The sequence below is a fragment of the Amphiprion ocellaris genome, chromosome 9 (assembly GCF_022539595.1).
Source record: "Amphiprion ocellaris isolate individual 3 ecotype Okinawa chromosome 9, ASM2253959v1, whole genome shotgun sequence".
Classification (NCBI taxonomy): Eukaryota; Metazoa; Chordata; class Actinopteri; family Pomacentridae; genus Amphiprion; species Amphiprion ocellaris.
In genome coordinates, this window is record NC_072774.1 from 10,248,055 (window position 1) to 10,264,586 (window position 16,532).

Genomic DNA, 16,532 nt, shown 5'->3' on the forward strand with positions numbered 1-16,532 from the left:
TTATCGTAATTTTCAGTGATTTTATCGCTTCTGGGAAATGCTTTTGGTAATTAGAGCCTATAAATAGCCGTCTCTTCTCCTCTCTGTTTACATGAAGTCCATTAAATCCTGCTTGCGGCCACTAGTCGGCCCGGTGCCGCCGGTGTGTCCGGTGCAGCGTTGAGCGGGGAGAGACACAGAGAGGATGCGGAGGCCTTCCAGTCCCACAGCCGCTCATCCGCCGTCATTTCCCCGGGTCGACTAGCCTGGTCCGGGCTATGGCTGCACCTATCGCACATTTCGACGAGGACTGGCCGACCCTGAGTGCAGTAAACATGGTTTCCGACGAGCGGCTGCAGCTGGCACAGAAAGGCCGCTCCGCCGCCGCCGCGGTGGAAGCTCCGCCGCAGCTCCTCCTGGATGATGATGATCTTCCGGAGCTACACGATGGCGGCTTCTCCGTGGGGGACAGCGGCGGGTTCAGGTCCATGGAGGACTTGGTGAACGATTTCGACGAGAAGTTGTCCGTGTGCTTCCGAAATTTTGACGCCGAGACGGACAGCATCGCTCCAGTGAGTGAGATAACGGAGGACGCGCTGCTGGAGAAAGACGAGTGAGTGTTTGTTTGGCCTGTGGAGCCTTCTGGTGCTGCTGCTGGTCCTATTCTGCAAACAGAAGCCTTCAAATGCCTGTTGTTTGCTGTAGGACTTTTAATTCAGTTAATATTTGCACTGTATAAATGATGTGATGAGCTGCAGTGACGGTTTCAGTCAAACCATCAAAACCCAGGACATAAATCCATTATCTACTGTAACAACAGCCAGTTATTCCTGTTGCAGATTAACCTAACAGGTGCACTGATATCGGTACAGTATCTGTATCTGTCCTTAGATGGCTTTAACAACATACAGAGGCCGATATGAGTTGCCTGATAACTGTTATTTATACTTTAGAATCGATATTTTAAACACTTTAATGGTTACTTTTTCTTGTTAAAATTGCATTAAATCATCACATTGCAGAATTTGATGCAGAAAACACCCTGCTTGGCTATATTATGATATTTAAAACTGATAGTGATAGAAAATGAATCTGATGTTCATCATCATTCATCAGACAAACAACAGAATTGAGTATATTTACTGTGTAATATCACCTAAATGTCAGTATTACCTCATGGTACTTCCATTAAAGAAATTAAGGGTCAATGGTCAGAAGACTGGTTCACTTTCAGCCACTGTTTAAGGTGAGTTTTGAAGGTTGATAACGTGGGACACTCCCTTAGTGGAAGACTGTTCCAGATCTTACTGGCCTTCACAGAAAGGTTTGACCTTTCATAGAGTATGTTCTGCCAACATTCATCAGGGTTCTTTTCGTGTTCTTTAGCAAAGTTTCATCTTGCAGTTTTGTTCCAAACAGGTTTTTATTTTTTTTTCTTGGACGCTGTTCACAGTTTGACATTATGCTCTATCATTCATACTGTCTTCATTGATAGAAAAAGCTAGATTGTGCAAGTAGCGCACTGTCCATGGTCACATTTTAGAAGGACGGCCACTGCAGCCCTGAATAGTGGTACCAAGGTTCATCCTGTACCTCCTGATTACTGCTGCAGCTGTGTTTCATCTAACTTTTACTGACTCATGGATCTTCCTGCATCCTTTTCCATCTTTGTATCACAATCAGATTTTTCAGCTCACGGGGCAACAACTGAGAAAGTTCTGCTGCTTACAAGTCATTTTATAACATGTTCGTGCAGTTAGGCTGATGGAAATTACACATGTACTCAGTTTAGTTTCAGTGATCACAGGGGTCTTCACTTTTGTTGCATTGAGTGTCTGCTTTGAGGCCTGTATTTTCAATATTGTCTCTATTTGTTTGTAATTGTACGTTAAAGGAAATGCTCTACTTGTCAGCTTAGAAATAATGAAATTATTGAGAGTTGATGCAATTTTGAATCATCCCGTAGTGTTATGACATTAAGAGCTGCAATTGATACACATTTCTGGTTAAAGCTTCCCAATTGCGAGGACTGGTGTTTTATATTTGGGTTTAACAGCTGGTTGGTCAAAACAAGCCATCAGTTTCTTGTTTAAGTAAACTATCATGCATCTTTACTTACTAGTACAATATTATTTTAGCCCTTCAGACATTAACAGGAAGTTTCTCAGACAATGAAATATCTTAGTCCTAGAATAGAAGAACATTTCACTGCAGGTCTGCATTGACACAAGTTTTTACGGTAGAATAGGTTTAATCCATGTTTGGGAAAGTGAGCCGACCAGATAAGCAGTGGGTGCTGGAATCAAAAAACAAAAGTCTCCGACTCAGTCAATCATCTTTATTATTTAAAAAAAAAAAAAAAAGAAAAGAAACGTTATTACTAGCTTTAACCATGACTTCAGCATCCATCAGGACTCATCGTGCTGCAGCTTTGGGTTTAAGTGATATTTTTAAACGTCATCATCTGTGGCATTTTCAACTTGATAAGCTGCGTTGGGGATTATACTTTTAACCTTGGCATCACAACAGTTTAAGCTGATTGTTATATTTTTGGATGTGATGTCCAAAAGTATTTTTGTGTCAGTCGCTACCAGTGTCCATGCAACAAATATAGGCTTGTTTTCAGCAAATTTGAAGAGCTTTTCTGGTTTAATCCCAGTCAAGGGCTTCTGTTGTGTGATATCTGAGCCTTTCTCCTTCCTCACCTTTCCTGTGGCTGTTGATGGTGAAAGTGTGAAAATGAAATATGAATTTTAAAACATTAAGAATAGATGAAGCAGAAGCTACTATGCCTGATTTTCTCTTCCATCCCTATGTTATCTGTGCCCATTTTGTTGGCTCACTAGGGGTGGAGTATATCCCAGCTGACACTCGCGGCTAATTTAGAATCAAATAACCTAATAACCTGCCATGCATGTCTTTGTACAGTTGGAGGGAACTGGAAAACTCACACTGGCACAGAAAGACCATGCAAACTCTACATATGAAGGCCCCAGCAGGTTTAAGCTCAGAAGAGGCGACGGTGAAAAAAACATTTCCAACTCTGCACCCTTAGTATGTAACCAGTTTGGCAATTACAGATGTCTAAATTTTTCGTTGCCAGCTTGAAGCTGAGACTCCACTGTAATATCATCATCAAGATGCTCTTTAAGGTCCAGTGTGTTTGTTTCAATGGGAGTTAGACATTTCCGCTTAGCATTTCACACTGCTTTCTCCTCCTCTTCTGTTATCTGTTTATTATGATTTTGAAAGTCCCCTTTACTAGGGAAATCATCAAGCTTCTCACTGAAAGTGGCTAATTTTAAAGAAGATTTAGCTCATAAAATGCTTACATTCTTTCAGCAAAATAGAATGGAAATGTTCCACCAAAACTATTCCCTCATTGCTAATACGCAGGGGCACCATCCCTACATCCTGGGCTTAGCACCACCCAAGATGAGTGCTCTTTTGCTGCTAAACTGCCTTTCGTTTTTGTTTAATAATGGCAATAAAGATATTTTCTATTCTGTCGGCTTGAAGAAATAGAAACACTCCAGATAGTATTTTTTTTTCTTCTTAAAGTAGATTAATATTGAGGTGTAGTCAGACCATTCTCCAGTCAAATACAACACTGTGGAGAGAACTCTGGCTAGACGAGAATAAGTGGCGTCTATTAGCGGAAACTGTATATTGTAGTCATAATTATGTTTTCATTAGTATATAGTCATCGGTAAATCTGAATCATTGTGTTTTGTTTGCTAAGGTTGAGCCCTTCATATATACAAAGGAAGTAGATCTTCCACTGAAAGAACCTTTCATGTTTCTTGTTGTAATCTCCAACCTTACTTCTAAATGCCGCTGAATCCTATCCATTTATACTGTAAATGTTCTCAAATTTGAATAAACTTGATTAGCTTTTTGTGTAGAAATCCTAGAAATGAGTGCCGGGCCACTAATGGTCCATTAGCCATGTGAGCTGGAGAGACTATAAATGCTGCAACTCCCCATCAGTCAATTAGAACTGAAGAAACCTCTTGGATGAAGGTGAAACACCTCCAAGAACCTACAAGAGAAGTCCAGTTGATTTCTACTGAAGCTCCTATGATTTATATATAGAACTTCTGGATGGTCCGTTTTGCAAAGCACATGGTTTGTAATGTGATCTTCTGTTGTTCCCCCACAGAATCTGGAGCGCTTTAGCCAGCAGCTACGGCCACGTGATGCCGGTGGACTGGAAACAGTCGCGAACATGTTCCCTCCACCTCCCCGACTTGGAGGAGAAACCCGTGAGTGCCTCCACCTCTCTCCCCTCTCCTCACCTCCCATCTCTGCCCCACTTTCCCTTCATCCCTCCCACCCCCCACCCGCCAAATCTCTTCTCCGTTCATCTCACAAATCTCAAATATTCATTGTGCCAGGGTTTAGTGCGTTGATTAAATTCCCTCCCCCTCCATGTTCCTGTTCCCGGCTACAGAGGAAGGCAGATGTCGCGGCGGAGCTGTCGGACGACGAGGAGCTGAGGGAGCAGCTGGACATGCACTCCATCATCGTCTCCTGCCTCGCCGAGGAGCCTCTCTTCACAGCCGAGCAGGTAGAAGCATCATCTTCCAGCTTAGTCGACTGCAGTGTGTCAAAGCCTTTAAATGCAGGGCAGCAGCTTAACACGGCTGAAGTCCATCTGTGGTTCCCACACATATTTAATAGCCGATGTCCACTGAGCTATTTTAAGAGCTGCCTCTCTGATGCTCTGCGCAGGTCATCGAGGAGATCGAGGAAATGATGCAGGACTCTCCGGACATGGAGGCGGCGCACAATCCGTCACAGTCGGACCTGTCGATGCTCTCTCTGGACGTCCAGCGGTCCAGCAGCAACCCCGACTACGAGGAGAGTGAGTGTCCACAGAGCAGAACTCAAATGCATTCTCTTCTTATCAGTATCTTATGCTTTGTCTGTGTCTCTGTGTGTTTTGGTGGTCCAGGGGTGAGGAGCCTGAGCGTCGCAGAGCTGAACGAGCGCCTGGAGGAGATGGAGACGAACATCAGGAGGTTTTCGGAGGAGCTGGTGCAGCAGCTGGCGCTCAGGGACGAGCTGGACTTTGAGAAAGAGGTGAAGAACAGTTTCATCTCGGCGCTCATCGACGTACAAAACCGGCAGAAGGAGCATCGGGAGTCGCTGAAGAAGAAGAAGAAGCTGAAAGGTGGAGCCGGGACGTCGCAGAGCCTCGCGGAGAAAACACTGGGATCAGTCAGTGCTTTATTATTACGGAGTCATGCTTTTTTATCTGCTGTTGATCTCCTGAAATGAGTGATGCTAACTTCATCATGTAGGATCTTTTGCAGTTTGCTGCACTTGTTCTATTTTCCAAATCTTTCACTGTCTTTGGTCTTTTTTTCTTAAGTTTCTTTGCTTTTCTTCCTTCCTCCTCAGCGCTTCAGCATGGAGGGACTCTCCTCTGTCATTCAGAACAGCTTCCGGCAAACTTTTGGGAGCGGGTGCAGTGAAAGACAGGTTACTTTCCATGTCTTTCTTTTTAAATTGCTCTACTTTGTCTTTCCTGATTCCTGCTCTAGAATAGAAATATGCCCATCAGAACCACAGTCACAGCTTTCTTAATTTTCCAGCAAGATCTCATATTTTCAATTATAACTAATTGTGTTGTTTTCTCTATCATCCATCTTTTTAATTCATCTCTTCCTGTCTGTATGGCTGGTATGCAGTATTTGACTACAGTCATCCCTTACGAGAAAAAAGGACATCCTCCTTCGATTGAAGACCTCCAGATCCTGACCAAAAGTGAGTTTCTTCATCTGCAAAGTTTCATTTCTTTCACTGAATCACTGATCGATTGATTTCTTTCCAGTTCTACAAGCGATGAGGGACGACAGCGACAAGGTGCCCAGTCTCTTAACAGACTATATTCTCAAAGGTGAGCTTTTCCTCATTTGTGTTGATGCACTGTGGAAGTCGATGATGTGACATGGTTGCAATGTTTCTGTTCTGTCATCGCTGTTTCACAGAAACCAGAGGATCAATAATGATCGATACTGTGTCACTGTGCTGATGACGTAAAGTTAAAGTCACACCAGCGGTTTGCAACCTTTTTCCTGTAAATCATTAATGTTTGATGTTACTTTTGCTCATATTATCACATATTGTTATGCGTTTCCTACATTACATAAAGCATAGATTTTTGCTTTAGGACACAATCCTAGAAAAGTTATCTCGAAATGTTTGATTTCTGCAATCTGTAACTGTGAACATGCCACTGCCTTCATTCTTTCAGTCTAGTTTGCCAAAATTAAGTTATCTTGCTGCTGTTGCTTTGTTTTGAATTTGGAACAGGTGCTGTTTTGAAATCATTTCATTTTGATGCATTCAAGGACACAACAAAATGCAAAAATTTGTTCTTGGCTACAAGTAGAGATGTCATGATACACCAGTATTGACAATAATTTTGATAATTAGTTAATAAAATGTTGTTATTGTGTAAATAATGCACATATAATATCATCATAAATAATCTGACACCAGTACTTATCTGGTTGACAACATAATGAACAGATATGGTTACAGACTATAGGCTCTCCACCTCCCTACACTCATATTTTGAGTGCAGATCATCACAAAAAGGAGTCATAAAGCAAAATAAACAAAGTTAAGCTGAACTTGATGAGCTTCAACTTGAATAGTGTTAAATTTTTGTATATTTTCCCCAGATATCCCAATAATATTGTTGTTTTTAATTATTTCGACTATAATAATGACATAGCGAAAGTCCAATATTAGGCAACTTTCCAGTGCAGGAACTTGGCAGGTGGCAAACTTTTACAGAAACGCCTCCATAATCGGCCCTTTCAGCCTTTTCGTTTCCTTTATGATGTAGACAACTTCGACAATTACATTAACTCCTCGTGCCCCAAACAACGACTAACAGTTGCTAGTAGACTCGCAGTGTCTCCAGGTCTTTGAACATGTATGAAATGCAACAGTGGAGGTTTATTATGTTCACCTGTACGGTGAACTTTATGCTGAAGCAGTTGATGTTAGAGAGAAGGCAGCTGTTTGACAAGGATATCAGTGAGGCAGAAAAATTTGCACCTATTGTCATCTACAAGCTAAACTAATCAGCTTCAAAAACTGCATGGTGGTTTCTCATAGCTGCACATACCCTGGAATAGTTGCGTTTTTCTTCCCGCAAAAATGGCCATAAAAAGTTTCTGGAGGAGCAGTTCTTGCAGTCAGAACACACACAAAGGTTCTGGTTGCCTAAAAACAAAGTTATACAACTTCCTGCATTGGAAATTGGCCTTTTGTGATCGAGCGAACTTCAAGTATTCCATTTATAAGTCAGCTGTAGAGTTCAAAACAGTAAACTAATTAGGATGCTCTGACAATCTTAATTTGCTTTCGTTCTGTTAAATGTGAAGCAGATGACTCTGAGACCTGCAATGTCAATGAACTTTCATGAAATTTCCATAAACACGTCAACAAGAACAGCTTTCAAAAAAGTTCTTGAGCAAGTAAACAAGCACCTTTATTTATATAATACCTTAACATACACAAAGGTATTTCAGAGTGAAATGCAAAAAATAAATAAAATAAATTAAATAGTGTAATAAAAAATTAAATCATATTAATCTAAAGAAGTACATTGATTAAAATGGATGCTCATTTCTAGAGTAATTATAACTGATTTACTATAACAGCCAATACAAGAAATGGGAAAAAGTGAAAGCATGTAAGAGACAAATCGTAACATAAAATAGAAAAGAAGTTGATTTAAATTAAGTGAATAAAAGTGCAGATAAATTTATGAAAAGTGCAGTCAGTTTGTGTGTAATTGTGCGGCAGTAAATGCATCATGTATCAATTAACTTTCAACTTCAAACAGACTTTTGTTCTGTTGAAATCAGCCTCTTGATCATCATTTATAGCTCTTATCTTCTGTGTGTCCTTTCTTTCACATTTCACTTTCTGCTTTCATTCCTTTTGATCATTTCTTCTTCTGCTTCTACTCTGCCTAATTTCACTTTGCCAGCTCTGGTGTGAGCCACGGACGGAGAGGTTTGTGATGTGCACTGTTGTGGTGTTTGTAACTTACTCTGAAGGGAGAGCGCCCCCTCTCTGCTGGTGATGTGTAGTACAGTCTGACCCCGATGCTGTCCTCCTCACTTCTCCTCCTCCTGCACAGCACATTTAGTGTCCAGACTCACAGTGACTCACAACTGCACACATGGAGCTCTTCTTACTCTGCACTTAACACCTCTTTGTGATTATTAGGTGTTTTTTTTTTTTTTAAGTTTTTTTTAAGCACTGCATTTGCAAACCTTTGTCTCACCCAACCTGCATCTGGTTAAACTTGCATTTCTCCTTTTGTTTTCCCTCTTTTCTGTCTCCTACTTTGTATTTTGTATGCATCAGGCGTCATTCCTTTACTTATTACCATCCTCTGCTGTTATTTCAGTGCTTTGCCCGACGTAGACCAGAGGGACGGTGCCTGACAGTCTGCAGAAAGTTTACCACGGTGACCAGAAGAAGAAGAGGACTCACGGTATTTTCTTCGCAAACATGAAGCACACTTAATTTATTCCTGCATGTTTTTACCTCTGTGTGTCTTTTGTGTGTGTGTTTTGATTTCCATTCAGCTGTATTTATTTTGAATTGAGATTTGCAAACCTTGTGTGGACGATTGCTGTGAATTTTGACTTTTTTTTGTGCGTTTTTAATTTTCTCATACTGTGAAAATGTACTGAGGCGGTTACAGAGCAGAGCTGAAGTGTGAAGGGCTTTGCATTTATGAACTCAGCAAAGCAGCGAATGCACAGAATTTGCAGTATTAAAGCATTATAATGAGAGTTTTTGACCAATCAAGTCATGTAAATCATAAACAGAAGACTACTTTAAGACTAAAGAAAGTATTACAGCAGCAATAATAACAAATACATCAGTTAGTTACCTTAAACCAGTGTGCATAAACAACATACAACACCACGATTTAATCCACAGCTTCCTTGTAGCTGCAGACAAGCCATCAGCTCTCATCTCAGCGGTGCACTGAACACTCCATCGTTAGTATTTAATGAAGGGTAATGAGTTGATGTCTGACATGATGCACTCTGGGCTCGTTTGAACTAATAACTAACTATGCATTTGAGTTGTGACCCACGCACTGTCTGTACTTTGTGACTGGAGCTCTGAATCAAAGCCTCGACGTGCCTCCAGGGCAGCGAACACCACAATGGGCATTGTTACTCTCTATGTAGGACTTTATACAAGCTGCCTTTGCCTTTGCCTGAACTTTTGTACATTATAAAAGCGTTATTTTCAATGAATGTCATACGACTGGACGACTTCGAGAACATGCCTCACTGTGTATTTATTTTGTAAATATTGTATTTCAGATATATTGATAAAGACCTTGTCCTCTTTGCCTCAGTTTATTCATTTCATTTCTGACATGAACAAAAACATGCTTGGTCCATCTCTTGTACCTGATATTTTTAACACATACAAGACGGGACATTAAAAAGTTATATCGTGCACGAAGATAGCAGCATCTTCAACATTTACACCAGGGGTAACCAACACGGTGCCTGCGGGCGCCTGGTTGCCTGCAGAGACCATGTGAGTTGCCCCCTACACGTTCTAAAAACAACACTACTCACCATGAAATTCCTTATAAAAAATTATAGTTGCTGTTCTTTTTCAATCAAAAATACATACATTAATGCAGATATTACAACATTGATTATAATTTTTTTAAAAACAAAAATGTCCGGTGTAAATGAACTTTGACCTTGTCCGAGTCAGAGTTCACTGCGCATGTCAAACCGCCACGTCACTCTGCTGAGGCGTCCGGGAGCAGACACTTTGGGAAGCTAGATGTGGTTTTTACCCCCAAAACATGACAGAGAAGTGAAAGAGAAAACACTATTTTTACGATGATTGGGAGGAAGAGTTCTTTTTTACGACAGTTAAAGATAAATGTGTGTGTCTCGTTTGCGGGGCGACTATTGCGTCGGCAAAGCGGCACAATGTGGAGAGACTCTACTTTAGCCACCACAAAGCTTCCATGCTAACTAGCCACCTGGTAGCGCACATAGACTGTATGCCACTACGGACATGAAAACCCGGGACTTAAAGGCAGCTTTGGCATCTACAACGTGGCGAAAAGTTTCTTCTTGGAGAAAATGTATCATTAGAAAAGCTTGTTTCAGTGGCGACTGACGGGGCTCCCTCCATGACGGGTCAGCATGCAGGCTTCACTGTACGATGCAGAGGTGATCCAGACTTCCCAACATTCCTACATTACCACTGCATCATTCACCAGCAGGCCATATGTATGTACAAAAGTGGCCGGATTTGATCATGTGATGACTTGTGTCGTGAAGATCATAAATGGCTCCAAAGCCAAACAACCAGGACATTGAAGGTGCTGCTGGAGGAGCTGTCAGCTGAACATGGTGAAACCCCATGGATCAGCAGGGGAACAGTTTTACAGCGTTTTTTGTCACTTTTGGCCGAAATCAAAGAGTTGATGCAGTCCAAAGGGAAAGACATCTTGCTGCTTGAGGACACTGAGTGGATTCTTGCCCTTGCATTTTTAACGGACATCACTGGGAAACTGAACCATCTGAACTGTGAGCTGCAAGGTAAAGGTAAGACATGATAAGCTCTGCAATGCCAGGCTTCCCACTAACACACATTTACAGACAAAGAAAGAGGTAACATGTTGTCATTCAAAACACCGTGCCATTACACAAAAATGTGAAAAATAATTTGTTGAAAACATATAATGGTTTGTTGTTATGATCTGTTAAAAATGTTGCAACGCTGGTGGAAAATGCTGGTGATTAGTACTAATGTGATAGTATTTATTTCAAAATGTGAAAGAGTTGATATTTTTTCTTACATAACTGATAATTTGTACAAACATGGGACAGAGTTCATGAATTGTTCAAAAATGTTACAAAGGTAGTGGTTTGCACCAATGAAGCATGATTTGATGACAGTTAATGATTTCCTAAAAATGTTAGAAGTGACAATTTGCACAGAAATGTAACTGGTGTGATTTTGAACAAAATGCTGCAAATATGCTGATTCATACAAAACTACCAAGAAAGATATTTACAAAAGTTTCAGAGATGGGATACCTCTGACTTTTAAACATTGGAACAGATTTCTATATATGTGTATATGTGTGTGTGTGTGTGTGTTTCCTACCGTCATTGTTGTGGAAATCGTTAATAATTATTGTAAGGAATAATTAACATAAATGTGATCAGACAGTCTTTTTACATATTATTTTCATTATTATTATTATTGTTTAAAGATGATGGTGCAAGTTTGCTATTGAGGAAGTTTGTATCAAACAAGGCGCCCTTCGTGCTACTCAGTACCCTTGAAGTTGCTCTCAGGCTCAAAAAGGTTGGTGACCCCAGATTTACACCAATAATTCCTAAATAATTAAACATTCCTGCAGACATGATGCCTTTAATACCTAATAAGATGTGATTTTAAATAAGAATTTCATATTCTTTCACTCCCAAATTCCAAAACCATCCAGCGCAACCTCCAAAGAGATCCTACAATGTTCATTTTATTACCCAGTAACAACAAGAAACACCCATTTAAATTATGTCCTTGTTGGCAACAAAACCTTTCCCAAACTCTTTATAATTAATGAGACAAAAAACAAAGGGTGCACACTTATAGTAAAGATCAGACTATTAATTTATGCTGCCATAACTTCTGAAACAGATTTAATCACAGAGCAAGAACTACAGTAATGTGCATAAAATTAAGCCCAAAATTATATCCATGCCGTAGATTTAAAGTGGATTTTTTAAATAAGATAATTATTGTCATTGATCCCTTGCTGGGGCATTTCACATGTTACAGTAAAATACAGCTAAAAATAAAAATATAATAATCATAATTTTATTGAAACATTTTGTATTTTCTGGCTGAAAATGACATAAACAAGTGACAAAAGATTGTAGGACATGGTGTTAGAGATGTTAAAGATGAATTATAAGTATTTCAGTTTTTCTTTTTAGATTTTTACAGATATTGCTATGTCCAAAACTATCCATACCCCTTGAAACTGTCACAATTGTTGATGAATTGCACCTTTATTGTAAATACCAACAATTTTGCAATCTTCAATTAGCACAATTTGCATGTTTATTACACGTTCTTGTGTATATTGGTGAGCTACCGAACACTTTAAATTTCCCCGAGGGGATGAATAAACTGTCTGTCTGTCTGTCTGTCTGTCTGTCTGTCTGTCTGTCTGTCTGTCTGTCTGTCTGTCTGTCTGTCTGTCTGTCTGTCTGTCTGTCTGTCTGTCTGTCTGTCTGTCTGTCTGTCTGTCTGTCTGTCTGTCTGTCTGTCTGTCTGTCTGTCTGTCTGTCTGTTTGTTTGTTTGTTTGTTTGTTTGTTTCACATCCTGGCTGCTGAAGAGATCCTGATGAATCTGAGCAATTCTGGTACCAAAATCTGAAAGCAGACAAGCTCACTAAAAATCAAACATTTGGCATATTTTGGAATATGGATAATTTTATGGAGACAGTAAAGGTTTTATATAAAGCCTCCCAAAAATACAATACACCCTGTGTGATCAAGCTGTTGGTCTCTCTTGAGTGCATTTGTTCATAAGCTTGAATTCTGAATTGCATCCCTTTAATGTGTTGCTTGGCTGTGAGTCGTGTGTATTCAGAGAGTGAAATGTGGGATGTGTGCTGATTATTTAGCGCGTTGGACAGTTTTCATTCGTGGCTGAGGTTTCAGAAACTCTCTAAAATCTGAAATAATAAACAAAAATTCATTTCACAAGAGCATTTGTTGATTATGTAAGTCTTTGCCACGTGTCAGCTGCACCTCGTCCAGTTCGCTGAGGAGATCCAGATGTAGGCTTTGGGTGAAAAACCTCAAAACATCCAACCTCTGGCCTGTTGGGCCCTCAGAGGAAGGTCTTTGACAGATATACAAGAGATTAAATCGCCAGGTATAGACACAGAAAACTATGGTAAAATACATAGAAAACAATGTGAAACAGTGCAGGGATTTGACCAGAAATCTACCTCAAAATGTCAGTATTTCTGTATTTCGGACCTAACGCTACTCTTCCTGTAATTTACTGTTACCTACAAACATGTGGAACCCGAGTCATGCTTGTCTGAACGCTGTTAAACCCAGCTCTCCAGCCATCTCTTTAAAAGCAACACAAACATCTGTAAAACATTTGTTCTCTCTCAGATAAGATTTCCTCATTCAACTGTTTGCCTTCACGCCGAGCTTGTAAAACACAACAGTCTGTGTCTGGCTCAGAGCTGTGAGGAGTTTTTTGTGGAGCTGCAGCAAAACAGTTTCTCTACGGTGGAATTTAAGTGTTTCTTCAGATACGATGGACGTCAGAGGGGTTTGCTTGATGTTTTGCCTCCTGCTGTTGGCACATTGTTCGCAGGAGCAGACGTCCTCCAAGAAAAGAAACGGCAAGAAAGGTAGGACCTGATATTAACTGGAAATGAAAACAATGTCCTCACTTGCTCGTTGAATAACAACTCTGCAATGTTTCAGCTTTGATTTCTGGTCTTTTGAACAGACTCTGCGACTAACGCTGCAATTGAAGAGCTGAAGAAACAGATTAATGACATTTTTCAGGAGCTGAATTTGTTGAAAGAGCAACAAGCGTTACAGACAGGTATTCTTCCAGCATAAAAATTGTTTCAGAAATATTAAAGAATTAGATTTTCTAACTGGGAGGGAATATGTTGCTGTCACACATGTATACAGTTGAGCCTTAAATTTTGATTAATTGTGACTTTGTATTTGAGCAAAAGGTTTAATTATGGTTGGAAATGATATAAACAAGTGACAGCTGATGGTAAAAAGATGCATAAGAAATGTTAATGGAGCTTTTTTTTAAACTATGTCTACTGTTATATATTTTCTCTCAGTAATCAGCGGTTAAGCTTTTATTTGCCTCCACATCAGTCAAACAGTTCTTATGATTCCTAACAGTCTTTCTGCTTGTCTCCACTGGGTTTTGTTCCTCTTTGTGATGATCTCCAGATCTTTGAGGTTGAAGGTTTCCTCTCCGTCATGCTGGTCTTCAGTTCTCCCACAGATTCTGGATAGATTCTTGCTGGGCTTCTTCAACATCTTCTGATTGTTTTTTGTTAACAATTTCTTGACCCAACTGGCTATAAGTTTCAGATCATTGTCTTGTTGGAAGCTCCGATGCTGCCCAAGGTCAAGTTTTTCTTCAGACTTTCTGATGTTTTCCTCCAGAATTTGAATCATGGTACCAATTGTTGTGGTACCATTTTACCACTTTGGACATGGCATTTTTAGCATAAAATTTAAGAAAAACCATCATTAACATCTCTGACACGATGTTTTACCATATCTGTCACTTGTTAATGTCATTTCCAGTCAGAATAAAACTATTGGTCAAATGAAATTGTAATAATTCTAAATCAGAATTTGCATTGGTACCATAATTTTGGGCTTGTCTCTGTGTAAGAGATTGCAGACTGCATGTCACATTTTTTGCTCCAGTGACACCAAAGGTCATCTGCACCTCTTTCTGCTAACTTTTCCCTGCAGTTTGTCTGAAGGGCACAAAGATCCTCCGCAAGTGTTTCCTGGCTGATCCGGTGAAGAAGAACTTCCACGCAGCCAGCGACGACTGCATCGCCAAAGGAGGCAGCCTGAGCACCCCTCTGACGGGGGACGAGAACGACCAGCTCTACAGCTACGTCCGCCAGAGCATCGGCCCAGATGAGCACATCTGGCTGGGCATCAACGACATGGTGACCGACGGCCAGTGGGTGGACCAGTCGGGCTCCAACGTTCGCTTCAAGAACTGGGAGACGGAGATCACCCTGCAGCCGGACGGGGGGCGCAGCCAGAACTGTGCCATCCTCTCCACCACGGCCAACGGGAAGTGGTTCGATGAGAACTGCAGGGCTGAGAAGGCCTCCGTGTGCGAGTTCAACATCGTCTGAGAGCTTTTAAGTCTATAACAGCTTTAGGAACATTAAGCGCCGCTTGCTGCAAAAAGAATGAAGATGCTATCAGGTACATTCATGCAGTGCACTGAAAAATAATGTGCTGCATCTTTCCTCAGCTCTCACTTTCTTGGCAAGGTCGTTCAGATGTCAGTCCAGAGCAAAGAGATTTCACACAGTGGTCAGGGATGCAGGATGCCATTGTATAAGCTAAACTCACTGGAACTTGATATTGTACATGGAGTTAAGGCCCAAAATTATTCATACGCATGCAAAGTTTTAATTTATAGTGAATTTTAATTCAACCAATAGGTTTCTTGTGGCTAAAAATGACAAAAAAACGTGACAAAAACACAGTATTAGAGATGTTAATGATGAATTTTAATTGTTTCTATGTTGTTTTTCACATTTTTACTGAACATTCCTTCTGTTTTATACCATCATAAATGTTCATGATAACATTTACCGAGTTCTAGAGTGTTTTAACACACTCTAAACTGAGAACAGCTGGTTTAGTAGCTCTTTAGCCAGGTAATGGTCAATTGGAAGTCATGACTAAAACTAAAGAGCTTAGTGAACTTGTTTACTACATAAAAGATAAAGTCATGTCCAAGGGAATACAGCATATGAATAATTTAGGACATGTAAAATTGGAAAAGGTTGTTTCTATAAAAAGGAAGTAGTTTCAGTTCATTAACATCACTAACACAGTGTCCTATTGTCTTCTGTCACTTGTTTATGCCATTTCCAGCCAAAGGAAATCTATTGGTGGCATAAAAAAATCACTTACTGTACAATCAATAAACCTGTGTTCTCCATCACATTCAGCATATTTTACAGCATCTTAAATATTCATCAAACTAAACACTAGATGGTTTGTCTGTGTTTTGTTTTTGCCTGTAGAACAATTATCATGTGTGCCTTTTTAAATGTCAAGTTATGCTGCTTACATTTCATTCTATGGTGATTATAATAAACATGTATCTCCTCATGTGACCCTCTTTTTACTCAAATCAAAAAAATCTGCAGATATATGGGAATATGTTGCCCTTCACAGTAGGGAAAAATGCTCATGGTCTTCCTTTAAAAAAACTAAGATCACAGAATAAAGAGGGCCAAAGTTCTTGTGCAGTTAATTAAATGAACAAAACAACAGATCCTTGGGGCCCTGGGGCTGTGTGTGCGAGCATGACAATTGTTCCATATTGCAGGACTTTATATTTTATGAAGTGTAGAGAGGTAACACAATGAAATTAAATCACCAAAAAACATTTCCAAAGGCTTTCTGTTCTGAAAACATCTGTGTGGGAGACACTGTGCCTCCACCCACACACACAATTTCATCATCAGATAAATCCAGTCTCTGCGTTGGCTCTTATAATACCTTAGTCTCCCGAATGGAGCTTACATCACATCAACATGTTTGGACATCTCCATGGAAATTCAATGATTTTAGAGAGCTTGTCCTCTCCTCCGTCATTCAAACAATCACTGTGAGTCAGTCAGACTGCAAAGCATTACTGGACGTAACTCAGCCCTAAATCAAAGTGGCTTCAG

The 16,532-nt window shown here is 40.2% G+C and overlaps 2 protein-coding genes across 4 annotated transcripts; both read left to right on the forward strand.

Annotated features, from left to right (window-relative positions):
• The first annotated feature begins 111 nt into the window (after window positions 1-111).
• fez2a (fasciculation and elongation protein zeta 2a) lies at window positions 112-9,386 on the forward strand. 3 transcript variants are annotated; one of them, XM_023278399.3, is made up of 10 exons: window positions 112-592; window positions 4,142-4,244; window positions 4,433-4,549; window positions 4,714-4,846; window positions 4,937-5,202; window positions 5,386-5,466; window positions 5,676-5,751; window positions 5,819-5,884; window positions 7,997-8,022; window positions 8,423-9,386. In XM_023278399.3, the coding sequence occupies exons 1-9, from the start codon at window positions 258-260 to the stop codon at window positions 8,005-8,007; spliced, it is 1,188 nt and encodes a 395-aa protein (XP_023134167.2). In that variant the 5' UTR covers window positions 112-257; the 3' UTR covers window positions 8,008-8,022; window positions 8,423-9,386. The 3 variants fall into 3 exon arrangements, with proteins under 3 accessions (XP_023134167.2, XP_023134165.2, XP_023134168.2); XM_023278397.3 differs by lacking the exon at window positions 7,997-8,022; XM_023278400.3 differs by lacking the exons at window positions 5,386-5,466; window positions 7,997-8,022.
• Window positions 9,387-12,957: 3,571 nt separating this feature from the next.
• clec3ba (C-type lectin domain family 3, member Ba) lies at window positions 12,958-15,966 on the forward strand. Its single transcript, XM_023278401.3, has 3 exons — window positions 12,958-13,463; window positions 13,565-13,663; window positions 14,572-15,966. The coding sequence occupies exons 1-3, from the start codon at window positions 13,367-13,369 to the stop codon at window positions 14,970-14,972; spliced, it is 597 nt and encodes a 198-aa protein (XP_023134169.1). The 5' UTR covers window positions 12,958-13,366; the 3' UTR covers window positions 14,973-15,966.
• Window positions 15,967-16,532: the final 566 nt, after the last annotated feature.